The sequence below is a fragment of the Oreochromis aureus genome, linkage group 14 (assembly GCF_013358895.1).
Source record: "Oreochromis aureus strain Israel breed Guangdong linkage group 14, ZZ_aureus, whole genome shotgun sequence".
Classification (NCBI taxonomy): Eukaryota; Metazoa; Chordata; class Actinopteri; order Cichliformes; family Cichlidae; genus Oreochromis; species Oreochromis aureus.
This window is the reverse complement of record NC_052955.1, coordinates 7,421,663-7,438,079: the sequence shown is the minus strand read 5'-3', so window position 1 is coordinate 7,438,079 and position 16,417 is coordinate 7,421,663. Positions and strand designations below refer to the sequence as shown.

At 36.2% G+C, this 16,417-nt stretch overlaps 1 protein-coding gene across 1 annotated transcript in view; it reads left to right on the top strand.

Annotated features, from left to right (window-relative positions):
* The window catches only part of LOC120432805, a 37,663-nt gene extending 21,797 nt beyond the window's left edge, over positions 1–15,866 (top strand). Inside the window, exon 5 of the mRNA XM_039598013.1 lies at positions 12,973–15,866. Within this exon, the coding sequence (XP_039453947.1) occupies positions 12,973–13,212 (240 nt within the window). The 3' untranslated portion in view covers positions 13,213–15,866. The remainder of the gene's footprint in view (positions 1–12,972) is intronic.
* The last annotated feature ends 551 nt before the right edge of the window (positions 15,867–16,417 follow it).

The window sequence follows — 16,417 nt, the reverse complement described above, 5'->3', positions numbered from 1 at the left end:
GTCATCAATTTTCTCATCTGTCTGCCTTTCACTTGCTCTCTCCCACTTTCTCTTTCTCTCTCTCGTCAGCTTTCTATCTTTTTCACACTCTCATTTTTTTGGCTGCCTCACTCCTCACACACTTTCACCTCTCTTGTCTCCAGAACTCTGGCCACAAGGACTGTGATGTCCAGTATGCGGAGCTGGATACTGCAGCTTTGGCCTCCTCTCCAAGCCCACGAAGCTCTGCTCACACTGGCCCTGGGGATCTTGTCGAGTATGCAACCATCCAGCCTAGCTCACACTAGCGCATGCCATTATAGGCCTTTCCCCTCAGACTTTGGCCTCAAGGTATACAGACCAATGCACCCCATCCCTTCGTTCATACCCTTTTCACATGCACTGACCTTCCTTTATATGCTCCACATGGTTCCCTTGTCTACCTTCCTCTTCAGCCTTGGTCATCTTTTGATATCCCCCATGTTGCTCTTCAGAAAGTTTGATTGAAGCAGAGTGATTTTTAGGGTGTTATTTAACACAACAGCACTCGAGCAGAGACGTGTGGTACAGAAAGCACATTGTAGTGAGAGAATATAAGATCCGCCACACCAGTGCTCTATAATTTTCAGAAAATGTCACGCAAAATATGGCTCGCTGGCAAAGACAAAACAATTTTTAACTCCTTTTCTTCATGTTTTCTTGATGCTCCTTTTAGTCTCTTTATGCATGAAGTCTGATTCCAGAGAAATCTGTAGAGCATTCCTGTCAATAATGTGTGAGAATTAGCAGCATGACTATTCTGCATGAAAAAACATTTGGGATTTTGAACATCTCTGGTCTTATAAAAACAAAATGAAATAGTTCTTTAGTGTGTTTTTATGTCACTTTTTTGACTTAATGGCGAAATAATGTAAAATATTGAAGATATGATATGTAAAATACTTTTCTGAGCAGTTGCGCACACGCCAAAGGTGGTTGTCAAGTGATTATGACACACTTGACAGCCCTGATTGGTAGCAGAGGAAACATGCTCTCATCTACAAGACTCTACTCTGATGTCTGATCTGTACCCAAGTCAAGACAGCTGGGAGAAATCCTTCCATCACATGCAAACAGTCATCTACACCACTTGAAATACTCGTTATACACATACAGGAAAGTGGGACAGGGGCACAAATCGCTGTGCTGCTAAACTGGTTAGACTGGTTTCTGTGTGTTTCTGCAAGTTGTTGTTCAGCCAAGCCAGGAGGCTTCAAGGTTAAAGGCATGAAGAGAAGTAGTGCAAAGTGTGTGTTCATAAAACACTGTTGCAGAATTTAGTTGTTGTGGGTTTTTTTTTCAAATTTTAGCTAAATGAGCTAAATGTAGATATAAAATGCATTACTGCGTTACAAGCTTTGAGAAATCACATCTTAAAATGAATGTTTTGCATTAGTTAACAAAGCTGGAACGAGAATCTTTATGTGATAACAGAAGCACCATTATTACTACTTGTTGCCCTAAACTGCAATTTCAGATTTACTATTGAAGTAATTTGCAGGTGTGACATCTCTAGAGAGCAAAAAATTTAAAGCTACATTAGGTATTCACTCACTGGCAGCCCCAGATGGTATCAGGAGATACTGTTTGAATTTTGAGCAGCTAAGTAGCCAGAAATCACAGGACGTGATGTCCGTAAATAACAAACACTTTCCTCAACCCAGACGCTCTGTGATGTCTTACACTAAAACAAACAAAAGACGACAATAAACAGAGGAGTCTAGCTTGTTGCCAGGAGACAAGAAGCTGGGCTCATCTACTTAGTTCTAATTATTTGCCTCTTGATGACCCAATGTGACAACAAGGGTAAATTAGAATGTGTGCCATCAATAAATAGACCTACACATAACAGTTCAGTTAAACTAAAAGTTCTGTTGTGGAAGAGTTTGTCTGTCAGTTATTCAACTCATCAACACAATAATAAAACAAAGAACAACACAGAGAAAATATGCTTCAGTTTGACAATTCAGATGGAACACATTCATTTTTTTTGAATGTAGAGTAAACTAGCCTGTCCCTGCAAATGCAGAGCAAACGTTGCATTGCAGAGTGACAACAATTTTACTATAAAATGTTTTTATGTATTTATTTAAATTTCCTAATTTATTCCATAATGTCATCATACATGTACAATGACAATAAAATGCTACTCTGTTCTATTCATTTCTAAGTTATCCATTGGACTGTGCCATATTCTTAAGCTATGGTGCTTGTGGGGGGGGTTTGCTAGTAAAACAAGAAAAAGAACAATTATAACAAACTTGAAAGTCAGTATTTGCTATCACCACCTTTATCCTTCAACACAGGCTGAATGAACTTATACAAGTTTTCTTGTCATTTTTTTAATTAGTCTTCAGGAATAGTTCTCCAGGGTTTATGAAGGGATTTCCAATGTATTCTTCATTGGTTGCTGACCATTTTTGGCTCCGTTCTCTGTCAAAATGATCCCAGACCGATTCAAAAATGTTGAGGTCTGGCCACTGTGTTTCACTCTGTGCCCAGACCTCTGTGTTTCTCTCCAGGCATCATTTTATTTCACTAGTACTGTATGCTAAAAAAATAAACCCATTACTCTTTCCAGATGGCTTTGCATGGTAGGTAAAAATCTGATGGAGCCCATAATTCCATCAATTTCTCCAACACCACTCACTGAAATTCAGCCAAAACCCTGACAGAGCTTCCACTGTATTTTAAAGATTTCAGCAGATAGTATAAGTACTGTCCATCGGCTATAGATAGTTCTGAAGGCCTGACACTTATTCTTTTGTGCCCCACTTCTCCAGTTTCCTCGCATTTTATAAGGACACACTGTACATCAGGCGAAGACATGCCAAATTTCCAGCTAGTAACGCTTTAGCAATCACCTTGTTGGTGCAAAAATTGTGTTTATGTTTTTGTGCATACTTTTTATATTTGTGCATTTTTTTATTCAACTGAAGAAATGGAAAACAATGTTTTTGCAGAATGCTTATGATGAGTTACTTATTTATAGTTAAGTAAGTTGTTTGTAATGTATTGACACAAAATGGGTTCATCCTTTGAGTGAGGTGCCATTTTTATACTGACATTTTCATAGGTCAGTTCTAGGTGGCAAAAAAAAAACAAAAACAAGGACTGGACTGAAAATGAGAGAAAAAGCAGCTAATGTCCTATCCTTCAAAGCAAGGCATAAAGAAATGATGATGGCACTTTTGCACAGTGTTGTATTTATATGTATTATTAGTTTTTTCTAACTTACACTGTTTAGACAAAGTCTGAAGAAAGGACTATAGTGATATTTCCATATTTCTACACAGGGAGCTCAAACTTGTTCAAACCTGAGTGAGTGCAGAGATGGCCAGAGATGTAACAAAAAAGATTGGACTTGCATTACGTATTTTATATTAGCAAAAGAGAGAGAGAGAGAAACGACAAAGGATTACTTCAGGCAAGCATTCATGCAATGCAGCACAGCCCAACAGAGACTGGAGAGTGACAGCAATAAACTACCAATAAAGTCGGTGCCTACAAGTGAATGTCAGGTGGGGGCAAGGCTAATAAAAAGCTACATAACAAGCAGCCAGTAGAGTAGTAGTAGCAACTGTTTGTAAATTACCAGACAACTAGTCTAGCAGAAGCATCAGTAGCACTGACAGTTTAAATGCACCTTATTATTGCAAGGGTGCACTGAATGTACTGAGAAATGGTCTCATGTATTTTGTGTAGTGTAGTAAGATTTTAAGCCTAAGAACTATTTGCATAAGAGAAAAGAAACATAGTCTATTTAGTGTAGATACTGGTAAATATTTAAATATGGATTAAAACCAGTTGAAATTTTAAAAAAGAAGCATTATTTTTTTTTGTTACCAAAAAGACAATATATCAATAAAATGTGCTACTGCACCATCCTGAGATTAAGGCTAAATAAATTACAGATTTCAATATTCTTGCATACAGTACCCCAGCTTTGATGTGGAGCCAAGTCTTTACTAACACCCAAGACTTATCTTTGCTATTAAACCTTTGGCAGCTGCATGCTGGAGGAACTCGTCCAAAAAATATCCACAGTTAAATACAATTATTTCTGGTTTTGGGTTCACAAAATCTTCATCACACTCACATCCTGTAAGTGAAAGATGTAAAGAGTGTATTAGTTTTATGGTAGAAAGAAAGAAGGAAAGAAAGAAAGAAAGAAAGAAAGAAGAAAGTCTTGTGTCAAAGTATCATAACTTTTAAAAATATTGTGGTCAGTGGTATCCCTCTGCCTCCTAGTAGATGTAGTTTTCAGTAGATATAGTATCAAAATCCTAGATAACATCTTACTTGAATGATAGCATTCACAAGAGTTTCAGAAAACCTGACCTATGACCTTTGATCTTTTCCACTGTGCAAAGTGACAACGGAGTGACGTCTTTTATAAGTCATTTTGGACATACATTTTGGTCCACTGAAGGGGTTGTTTTGTAATGCCACATGTCTTTTTTTTTTCTACATCTGCTGAACGTCTAGTGTTGAGATCTGTAGGACCTCCATGTACTGGCTACTAATAGTCCAAATGTGTTTGTTGTGGACATGTTTTCAATGCCAGACTCATTTTAGACCTTGTTTTAATGCTGCTTATATAGTCTTTGTAGGCCCATGTTTTATGTACCGAAACAATTATGTGTGAAGGAATGCAGAGTGATCAGCAGACGTCTCCAAGATGGCGCGGGCTCTTGACACTAAAAAAAGTGAGCTGCTGCACGGTGGATTTGGAGCAGAAATGTCCCGAGTTTCTCAAAGGCAGTTTGCAAAATGTGTGTGTCGACAAAGACTGTCGAGCAGATAATCCAGTTCATACACACTTGCACAATCTTCTCGTACATTCCATCACAACTTCTCTCAGTCTTGCTACTGATCACAACCACATTTACTTCCTCTTAGAAAGGTCTTCACAATACAACAGGATACTTGTAAAAATTAACCAAATATAATGCAAATGCTCTTTTAAACTTGTTAAACATATCATATTCCTTTTAAAAGGAAGTCTAACATTTTTCTAAATATTTTAAACATTTTTATTTTATATTTTAACATGGATTTCAATGTTTTTAATATTTCAACACATTTTAATAAATGACATTTTTAAACTGGTTACAAACAAACAATTTGAATAATTGAAATAAAAGAAAGCAGTAGAAGAAAAACAGCAAAATGTAAAATCACCCCCCAAAAATACCCATATGTACTTTTTTATACATAACCCATATTCAGATGTATTATGTTGATAACAACAATATTGATATTAATCATTAATCATGTAAATTTCTTGCACCTGTCATAGACGTCCAGATGATTTCCAGAAAAATTAACTTAAATTAAGTCCAAAGTTCAAGTGTTGAGCATCATACTGACTTTAAAGTTGTTTCATGGTTGGACATCTTCTGGACCTAGTTTGGACATCGTATAGATGTCCCAAATTGGTCATGGACCAACGGACCCAATGTAGACATGATCTGCACATCTATCTGACGCCCACTGTTTAGTGGGTTAGGTCGAGGTCACTGAGACTCTGACTCACCCTTGATTTTTAGTGGACACACTGAGGGTATCATTTTGAAAACCCTGGGTGTCTTTCTTCTCGAGTTATTGCATTCACAAGATTTTCATAAAACTTCAAAACTTAGACCCTTACCGCCTGCCTGCCCAAAGGGGTGATGACAACACCTCATCAGCCTTTTATGGCTGAGGGTTTAAAAACTGTTAAAACAGGTAAACCTGAATGATTAAACAAAACCGCAAAGGATTACCATTTTTAGTGTTAGAAATGTGTAATCATAATAATAACATTTTTACAAAACTAGAAGTCAACACATTTTTCCAGCACTGGGCAAAAACAGTAGATGACAGTATCTGAAAACTGGTATCTGATGGAAACAGATTATTGGATCTGTTCAACATTCACATTCCACAGTTCTGAGACAAAGCAGAAAAATTAATGTTTATTGATTTACTTCTTCTGTTAGTTTATGTAACACGTTCAGTCAGCAGCTCTATAACGGATGGCACACTGTTCCAACATTAACTTCTCTGGGGAAATGCCTGTTGACATTCCCTGTTTGTAATAAGCCTTGTCTTGGCTGGCTCCAGTCACGGGGTTACACCATTCAATAAAATCTGTGCTTGCTGAGCCAGAGACTCAACCACTAGTTTATATCCAGGGTGACAACATTATCATTTCATTTTCTGCCTGTGCAGTTCACCTTTGGCCTGTGATTTAGAAGTAATCAGTGAAATAAATCAGCGAACTGTTAATCACAGCCTGATTGTATTTTTCTAGCATCCGCTGGCTTTGACAGAGCTATTACATTATCAGATGTGAAAACTTATTTGTACCATCATTCTCCAAGGTTATGTTATCTACTCTTTATATACCCGTACTTAAAATGACTTCAAGGTGAATCAGATTTCATTTAGATTAGCTTTCATTTTTTAAGTATGCACAGGTGATGGTTCTTTTTGTGCGCTTTTGCTTTACATTTAAACAAAGTTAGAAGAAAATCCTAAAGCTTCTTTTTTCTTTTCTTTAATCTGACTTTACTATGAATATAATCCAATTACAGAGTAAAATAATTTAAATGTCTTTTGAAGTTTTACATTTCAAATGCTTTTTGAATTTTATCCAGATCCTCCAAAACACTGTGAAACTGGTAACACAATTAGCCTTTTATATTGTTTTCATACTGTTTGTTTGAACGGAACCATACTGTCAAAGTTATTGATGCTCCTTTTTAAAAATATCCACTTAATTTGACCTTTTGTGTTTGTTGATGTAGTTTATGTTTATTAGGTTTAGATAGAATAGGGCATCTTATGCGCTTGTTGTTGTCTTCTTGTTCTTCTTTCTGGCCTTAGCTGTCTGGATACTGATGCTAGATAAAACCAGCGCTGGTAGGCAGGCTGTGGTTGTTTTTCTTTTTTTCCTCAAGTGGAATAAAATGATACTGGAAGTTTAAGTGAGCTCCACAAAACCATAAATATCAGCTATATTACTGTGTTGAATTACGGACTTTTGACAAATCTTTTATTTTGGAGTGAACATGGCCTGAAGCACAGATGCTGAGCAACATGGGAATAAATCAAACCACAAGGGTCAATAAATCCAATTACTCTTCAATTAAATGCTGGAACGAGTAAGATGTGTAATTTGTGAAACCATGGATCAATGGTGACTGATGGTGCAATGTGCAGTGCTCTCCGAAACAAAGCATGTCGACTTTTAATGTGAAACAGCTCCAAGAAATGTCTTTATTTTTTATTTATAAGAAGGAAAACATACACATTCTACTTCAAGCCTACTTTAAGGTTGTAATGTTCAGTGTAACACTTTTTATATCCAGCAAATGGAGCTTTTTAGAAGGAAACGCACTGCGCTATACTATTCATGTGTACTATAAAATGGAAGATGAATATCCTATATAAATAGAAGGATGAGGTTTTTAACAAAAAATAATAACAAAATTGAACACTTATTATATTGTCTGCCAACAAGTTTGTGCTATCAAAATAAATTCACCCAGCCAGTGCAATTCAAGGTACATTTATTAACTACAAACTGTAATAAAAATGTCAAATTAAGTCACAGATGGTTTAGTGAAGATAAAATTAATCATGGTGGCCTGAAATAAGGGACAATAGTACAATCTCAGTTCATGATCAGATCTAGTGAAGGGAAAGCTACATTTAACTGCAGATGGACTATCTCTGTGTCATCAAATGTTCAATCTGCTTCTGCTCACATGACAGAAAGAAAGAAGAGCATTGGCATGTCGAAGGTTTTCAGTTGTCCTCTGTCATCTATATTAAGCTTAAATGCAGTTTCAGTGTTTGAGAACAACCTTGTTTCATTTATAGACTTTCTGTGTCTATGTGTGACCCTTATCGCTGCCTTAATAACGTATACAGACAAATGTAATCACTGACTGGATAATGTTCTGGGACAATGAACTTGCCAAAGTCATAAGCGTGCCGTTCTGACCTATAGCACCAGAGTTAGACTTAAGCAACAAATGCACAACAGTTAAATTACCAAAGAGATATAATTTAAATAAACACATTGTGTCTCAACTCACTGTTAACTTATTCTATATTAATACTGAGATATATTTTTTCACAACATTTACAACTATTACCTATAAGCTGTACATCTAAATTTTGAGCTGTACACTCAAAAGTTTCTGGTTAATGTATTTAAGATATATTTTTTTAAAAACCCAGTGACGTTATTGAAATATTGAGTTCCTCTAATATTATTTTATTATTAACTGTTTAACCATTGCTAAAAGTCAAAAATATTTAGAGTGGTTTAAAGGAATTGTGTGCTCATTTATGAGATATGGAAACTATAGGGCAGTATAGTAATTAAAAATAAAGAATAATCTAAGCTAATGTTAAGTGTGAGCTTATTAAATATCTTGTTAGTGAACGTTTAATTGTAATGTTCAGGATCACATTTTTCAGACAGGACTCAGTCAGCTTTATTTTTTCATTTCTTGTGGGCAGTAAATACCTCGAGTAATGGCCATTCCTTATTTAAACACACTTTGATTGGGGAAATAACACTGATAAGTAGGCTGATAAAAATGTCTTGTCTTGTACTCCTTTAAATCTTAATTCCAAAAAACTCTTTTCCATAAATGACCTTTGCATTTAATTTCCCTTCAAAAATAATTACACAGCTTCAGATAGGCAATTGTCCTAAATCATCAAAACTCCTGGGCTCACTGCCCAGCAGTTTAATGGAACTCTGGAATTTGTTAGCTACAGAAAAGATGCTTTCAAACTGGCCTCTGTTCAGAGTCACCATTAAGTTAAAAAAAAAAAAAAAATAGCATGAATTTAACAAAAAAAAAAGTGTGTGTCTGTGTGTGTCTGTTTTACTGTTGCCACCAGTTTGATTTAATCTTGAGTCAGTGTTTAACATTCATGTCTTGATTTCCTTGTATTCCACAATAAGTCTGATCATTTGTAATATTTGAAATCTTTGGTTAGGTCTGTTGTGTGATTTTCATTGTTTTGTTTTGTGCTTTAAGTTCTTCATCCTAGCTTCCCTTGTGTTTCTATCATTTTAGTGTTTTCATGTCACTGTGTTTTGTTGAATCCTCTTGTCAATTAATGTTGTACTTTAATAGTCAGTTGTCTCTTTTGTCTTGCTTTGAGTTTCCCTGATTACCTTATGCGTATAAAAAGTCCGGTCCAGTTGGATTTGATGTTCTGTTTGCTGCCTTTAATAAAGGTTCGATTTTTGTTGGTATCCTGCATTTGAGTCATTTAATCTACAAACTGCAGTGATATTTTAAAATTCAAAATACAAGCATCAAAGCCTGGCTCTTCCAATGTTCTGCTAATTAAATAGTCTTTTTTTTATAGATGAACACCAATTCTAGAATGTCTGGGACAGAGACAAAAAAAGTCTGATTTATCATAGCAAGAGTACATTTTGTTTTTTGTTTTTTTGCATGTTTGGAACTTTGTGTCTTCCAAAGACATGCAGAGGTTTAATGATGATTCTAAATTGGCTGAAGGTGTGGACATAAGAGTGAATGGCTGTCTCTTTGTGTTAGCCCTGAGATAGACTGGTGACCTGTGCAGCGCGTACGCCTGATGACAGGTGCAGACCAAGCATGAAGCATGAATTTGTGGATGGATAATGCAGCTCAAACAAAAACAGGGAAAAAAGACTGCCTGGATGGAGTTTTTCTTCTTTTTTTAAAAAATATATGGAGGTGCAAAAACAATTTTACAGGGTGTTTGCTGTGACACATTTTTAACTGACACATATTTAAATAAATAAATAGCTAAATTAAGACAATTAATACAATAATAAAATACATACCACAATGTTTTCCACCCATCATCCATCCTTCCATCCATTCTCATCCACTTATGTTTCCATTATTAATTTGTTACATTTTGATTTAATTTACTTAATCTTTTTGTTGGTCATACTTTAAATGTACAAAATAACCAGATTAGTAGTTTCCAGTTGTTATCTGCATGCTAACTTAATATTCTTTGTAAGAAAGAATGTCAAATTACTGCATGGTATATAACTCTTCTCTGAGCTCTTTTCTGAGCCCCCCGCCCCCCCTGTACTTCTCAAGCTTCACATGTTCCATCTTCCTGATGTTGCTGTAATGATCACGAATGACAGCAACATCAGGAAGAAGGAATATGTGAAGCTAGAGAAGTACCAAAGGCTCAGAGAAGAGCTTGAAAAGATTTGGAGGGTGAAGGTAACACTGGTCCCAGTGGTAACAAGAGCACTAGGTACTCCCAAACTAGGCGAGTGGCTCCAGCAGATCCCAGGAACAACATCGGAGATCTCTGTCCAGAAGAGCGCAGTCCTAGGAACAGCTAAGATACTGCAGGACCCTCAAGCTCCCAGGCCTCTGGTAGAGGACCCGAGCTTGAAGGATAGACCGCCCGCATCGGCAAGAGGGGATTTTTTTTTCTTAATCAAATAATCTTTTATTTATTCAGTCCACAAACTTAGAATGTGAGAATTCATGGTTTTTACTTGTACGAGAGTGTATTTGAATTAGGCAGGGTGTATTTTTCTTCAAAGGGACAATACCTAACATTGAATCAGACTTTTTCTGCAGCAGTCTGCTAAAGTTTCAAATCTAAATCCCAAATGTCTTGAGACAAACCTTTAAGATGGAAAAACTGCTCCTCAGACTGCTGCTTTTAATTTTGCTTGACATCACCAAGGTCTTTTCTGCACACAAAAGAAATTAATAACATGACAAAGTAGAAAGTTTTCTTAACATCTTCAGTGGTCCTTGATACTGACCTGAAACAAATAAGCTTTTCAGACGCTTCTGTCAATGTCTGCCGCATGTGTGTCAAGAGGGGTTTACTTGCATGTCTTACGCTGTGAAAAATCCAGTTCACCTTCACACAAGCTTGTCACCATTAACAACTCCCCCTTGCTTTACTATTACAGCATCTTTTGTCTCTCAAAATATCATACATGTAGCAATACAGAGGTTTGAATTATACTATTTGAAAAATCTTTTTTTGTGTCATTGTGCTGGTTGCCTGCTTGTTAACAGTTCCTTGATGTGTACCTTATGTTTTATCCATTTTACTATATTTATATTATTGTATTATTTTTGTTTATTTATTTATTCTGCTGGGCTAGCTTTTTGTGTAATGGAGTCATCCATAATTTTATACTTTGTTTTGATGAATGCAATGATTTGTAGGCAGGTTTAAGTCTGTTTCTGGTTTTGTTGCTCCACCACAATATTTACAGAGTTGGGATCATCGTTTTCGTAGATGTAGAGATGCTTGACGATTATTCGTAAGTTGCATTTTCACTATCATTCTTATCATTTTGTTTTGTTTTGCATGTTTTCTATTCACCACCTCATTTCATTTTTATTATAATCGCTTCATTTCCAAGCACATCCAAGTAATTCTTTTAAAAGCACTATTCAATTTAGAGCTGCTTAAGGTTTTCAGTGATTTCAATTTGGGAACCTTCAATTATCGTTCTTTAAAAAGCTAGAAATTTAATTTCTCAGAGTCCCCCAAAACAGTTCAGTGCTGAGGGCACTATATTCATGACTGGTAACGTTACACTGCCACTAAGGTAATTCAGTTTCTGTGATGTACTTTGGTGAGTTTATGGCTTCGTCTGTTTGTGCTACTTTAAAAAAAACACAGATCTGTTGAATTGGACAGGGAGCACTCTGGGAAGGAGTGTCAACAAATGTAACAGCAAAACACAATTATGATGTTTGAAACTTGACTTCCCACCTACCAAATCACATGTTGGCGCACAATTTAATTTAGTAAAGGCATTGCTGATGGTAATGCAGAATATTCAGTGAGGTAAATCTAACCTGTCAATGTCACCCACAAGTAGGTGTATAATTGCCTTTTCTGTCGGGAAATCGCATTTATGCAGATATTAAAGTGTGAAGTACATACACAACACATTTATTCACTATCAATGATGCTTATAATGAGGATGAACCTAAAAAAAAGTGCTAATTAAATTATCATTTAATACAAAATAAATACCAAAGTTGCATCTTTTCTGCCAGCTGAATTTGTTGATTCTAACTCATCGACTCCGAAGTTTGAGCCAAATTCCCAGTTCAAGCATAACAAAGTGACTGACATGCTGAGAAGGCGGACTTGCTGCTCTATCAGAGATCTTAGTGCCATTATAAGCTTTCAAGTAGCACTTAGAGCATTTCATTGTAAAGAGCAGATGAACAATCAGACCCCTCTGACAACATCATGTAACATCAGAATAATGGTTGCTTTTGTTTCATAAAAACTGACAAAAGCAGGATAGACTACAACACCAAAACACTTCATGCTGTTCTGTGTAGATATTTATTTTTAAAGAAATACTTTATAAGATAATAACAGCATAAATAATATGTCTTGGTCTGTGAAATCAGTGGCTCACTGATTATTAACATAAATATAATTTTGTAAGTTAGAGTCAATGAGGTTTGAACCATGTTATGGAGAGTTTTTAAACTACAGAGTATTTTTAGATTTTGACACTGCATAATTAAATCTTGTGAAGGTGGTTGAGAAAATGTTGAGGAAAAAAACATCAAGAATAAAATTTTGAATTTAAAATGTGATAACTCTTATCTTTTCCTGTATGTGACCCTAATATTTTGCATTTGAAAGATATTTTATTTCTGTATTTTTCTACAATAAAGGATCTGCAGCTTTGTGATTCATGAATATAGGGCCCTCGGCGCAAAAAAGTTGTGTTGTGCATATGTGACATGGCGGAAGTGTGACATGGCCAAATCATTTAAAGACATAAAATGCTTGAATACTTCAAAAGACGCTGCTCTGCTGTGTATTGTACTGTATTACTGTGAAGTCGCTCAGTCAACTCTCATCAAAAACTTTGTGACCCTGCAGTATTTTCTTCTTTTTTCCATCTCCACACAGGACTCTGGGAGGCATCCAGAAGAGCCTTTGAACCCAGCTGAATATATGAGCTACCAACGTGTCTGCAACATGGAACAATTCCCCGAGTCTCAGCCTGCTCCTGCTTACCCTCCTGTTACTTTCCTGCCTCAGCACCCTTACACTCAGCACCCCTCCAACGAGCCCATGTACTCCAACACGAGCTTCCCCACCCACGGCCCTCGAGCTCCATTCACGTTCCCAAAGGAGCAATCTGTGTGACATGCCACGTAACTATTATCTCAGCGAGAGGCAACATGATAGTGCCACAAATGCTTCATGAAAAACAAAGCTCTGCTGAACAGATGTGCATCTATCCCCATCTTGCTTCTGTTTCCTCTATAGGCTTAAAACACTTGTGGGCTTCCCCCTGCCATATGAAAGCGTCCCTCAATCCCTTGTGTATTGTGTGCTGCTTGCTCCACTGAAGCTATAGGACCCCAGTTATCTCGTGATGTTAGCATCCTCGCCACCAGCTACTCTCTTCCACCACTCAATCCTTTACCCTTCACATGTGCCCACTCATCCTGTTTGCTTTTTATTGCCTCCTCACCTTTGAATATTTTGGGTTTTGCCAACTGTCTGTACAGAATATGCCACTCAAAATGTTTTCTCTATTTCTTTTTTTTACATTTCCCACAGTGGTAGTGACCTTTTATAGCAATGTGGTTCTTTTGTTTGTATTCTGTTTGTCTGTCAATCATATGCTTGCTTCTTTGAAAGTCATATACTATAATGTATGTGTGATCAGGTGTTTACTGGTGGACTAAAAAAAATATAAGAAATGCCAATTAATTTGTAAAACTAATTATCAATCTGTAATGACATGGACTACCCCTTTAATGACGGTTAATGACTGGGTTGTTATGTGAAGAGGTGAATTGGCAGTCTTTCAGCTGGATCCTTCATTACTTTTCATAATTGCTTTGCTGTTATGAAGTTTGACTGGCTACTTTGGACTGTTAGAAGAGAATGTTATCCTCATAAGCTAAGAAGAAAAACAAAGGGCTCGAGATCCAACAGTACCTACTTTCTGCTCACTCTCCATGTCTCATTATCCTTCCCTTCAGGCTACTATTATTTTCATTGTCATCTATCAGTAGTTGCCAAAGACATAGTTTTGCTTGGATTTTTTGTCCATTTGCTTTCATCCTAGCAATTACATTAAAATGATCTGAAGGGAAATAAAAACATACTTGATTGGCAACTTGCTACGCTTTCCCAGTTTACATTATCCTTTTACCATATGCTGTATTATTCATATCTTTATATGAAAGTGTGTTCAGCGGTTGGTTTGAGGTTCATTACTTCATGGGTCCATCCCCAGATAGCAGATGCATTTGGGCCTAATTTGGATGACTTTTTGTCACCTAAGGCTCTACCAAGTATTGTGTAGGACAGATATGGCCCGCAAATCATGAGCCGGGCTTAGTATGGGTTATAGTAAATATCGTGCTCAAATGTCAAGACAAACCTCACCCCTGGATCACATAAAGTAAACTTGAGGTAGATTTGAGGCAGGCAGGGTCATTCCTGAATGAATGAAGTCAGTCAAGGTCAAATATGGTCCATAAAAATCTGCAAATGTGGGCCACAGTTGGACCAAATATTCTTTGGTCTCTGGGTTGTTTTCGTTCAGAGTTATCAAATAACTGGTACGGGTAAAAGGTGAAGACAATCACATGCTTGGGTTGTCCTGGAAAAAAAAAAAAATCATGGATAAAGTGAAAAGGCTTTTTCAAGGACAGCCCACCCACTTAACATATTTAAATATTTTTTAAATATGATTTGTACTATTATAACCTAAATAAGTTTAAATCAATCTAAGGAACCGAAGATAAAAGCTTGCTACTGTATTTTTTTAGACAATACTCAGTTATATATGATAGCACTCCACCTATTTTCATAGTCCATTTTACACTGTTACTTTCAGACCATACATAAGCTAACATGCTTGACGAGCCAATTTCAGGATACCGCCTCCTACACGCAAGTCCTCTAGACACAGAAAATTAGCATAAACTGAAAGTTCACATTTTTTGCCATGTCAGATGTACGTTTGGAAAAAAAATAAAGAAAAGAAAATACTTGTGTTTGTGATCGATGTGAAAAAAAACCCCTTGAGGTGTTGAAGGTAATTTAGTGTTTACTCTTAATGGTGATGGTAAATGAAATAGAGTAAAACTTGTGAGACTTTCTCCTGTGCTCACCTTGTTGTCTTGCAATGGCTTGATATGTGTGCTAGCATTTAGTTTAAGCAGTGGTATCTGGTTTGAACCACTGAAGGAGTTTGTTATCGCTGTACCTGCTGTGAGAAAAGACACTTACACACATCTTTGTCTTTTTGTGACACATTTAGTCTTCAAGAGATCCTTCCTTTTTATTATTATTATTATCATTATTATTATTATTATTATTGATAAGTACTACTACATACTATATAATATGCTAGAAATTGGGCTTTACATCTATAAAAAAAAAAATACATTTTTACTCTGTTCCTTTTTGATGTCCTGACAATGATTGCCATGTTTGTTTTAACCTTTTGATTTGTGTTTTGTAAAACTGTAACATTTTGTTTTATTACTATGGTTTTTCTTTTTTTTTTCTTCTTCTTTTTTTTTTTTTACAATTTACAATATTCATATACAGTAAAGGAAGCCTACATCACATTTCTTTTGACTTTCATTGCGCATTTGTGGAAGAGTAAAACCCAAATAAATATTAAGATTATAAGCTCTTTTGACTGAAATAATGAAAGAAAGTTCAACAGTTTAACCTGTTTTTGTTTTATTTGTTTTTAGGGATTTTGAGTTATGTTCGATGTAAATATTAACAATGTATCTGATGTGTGTAAAAAAAAAAAAATCATGCAATTTAACATTAAAGTTCACAAACTACACATTATTGCTGTTTATATTTTTGTTGTGTCTATTTCCAGTACAACGCATTTTTTAGTGTTTTACTGTCACTTATACAACTTGGGGATGAGGGGAGGCTGCAGCCTACTGTTCTGGGGCGAGAGGCAGGGAACATACTGGACAGGTTACTGGTTTATAACAGAGACTATATCCACACAACTTTCAATATAATCACCAATTAACCTAACATGCATCTTGCTGGACTAGACTGGGTCGATGCAGGCAGAGAAAATCCACAGGCTCCTCAAAGAAAGACCCTAACCAATCAGGAAGTTTCCTCACCTTGGTGGAGAGAAAGAAAAATAAAAGAAAGAATTGCAACAAAGGACACATTTCTGAATAGACTTTGCCTTGTGTCCACTCTTAATCATGCCTCTAATTTCTCCTTAGCACACCATCAGAGTCCATTTGGACTTCATAGGACCTAGTGTCAATGGACTTAAGTACCCAACCTAATCTTAAGTGTATGTGAGGTTCCAGTGGCTGTACTCTCACACAGTCACCTG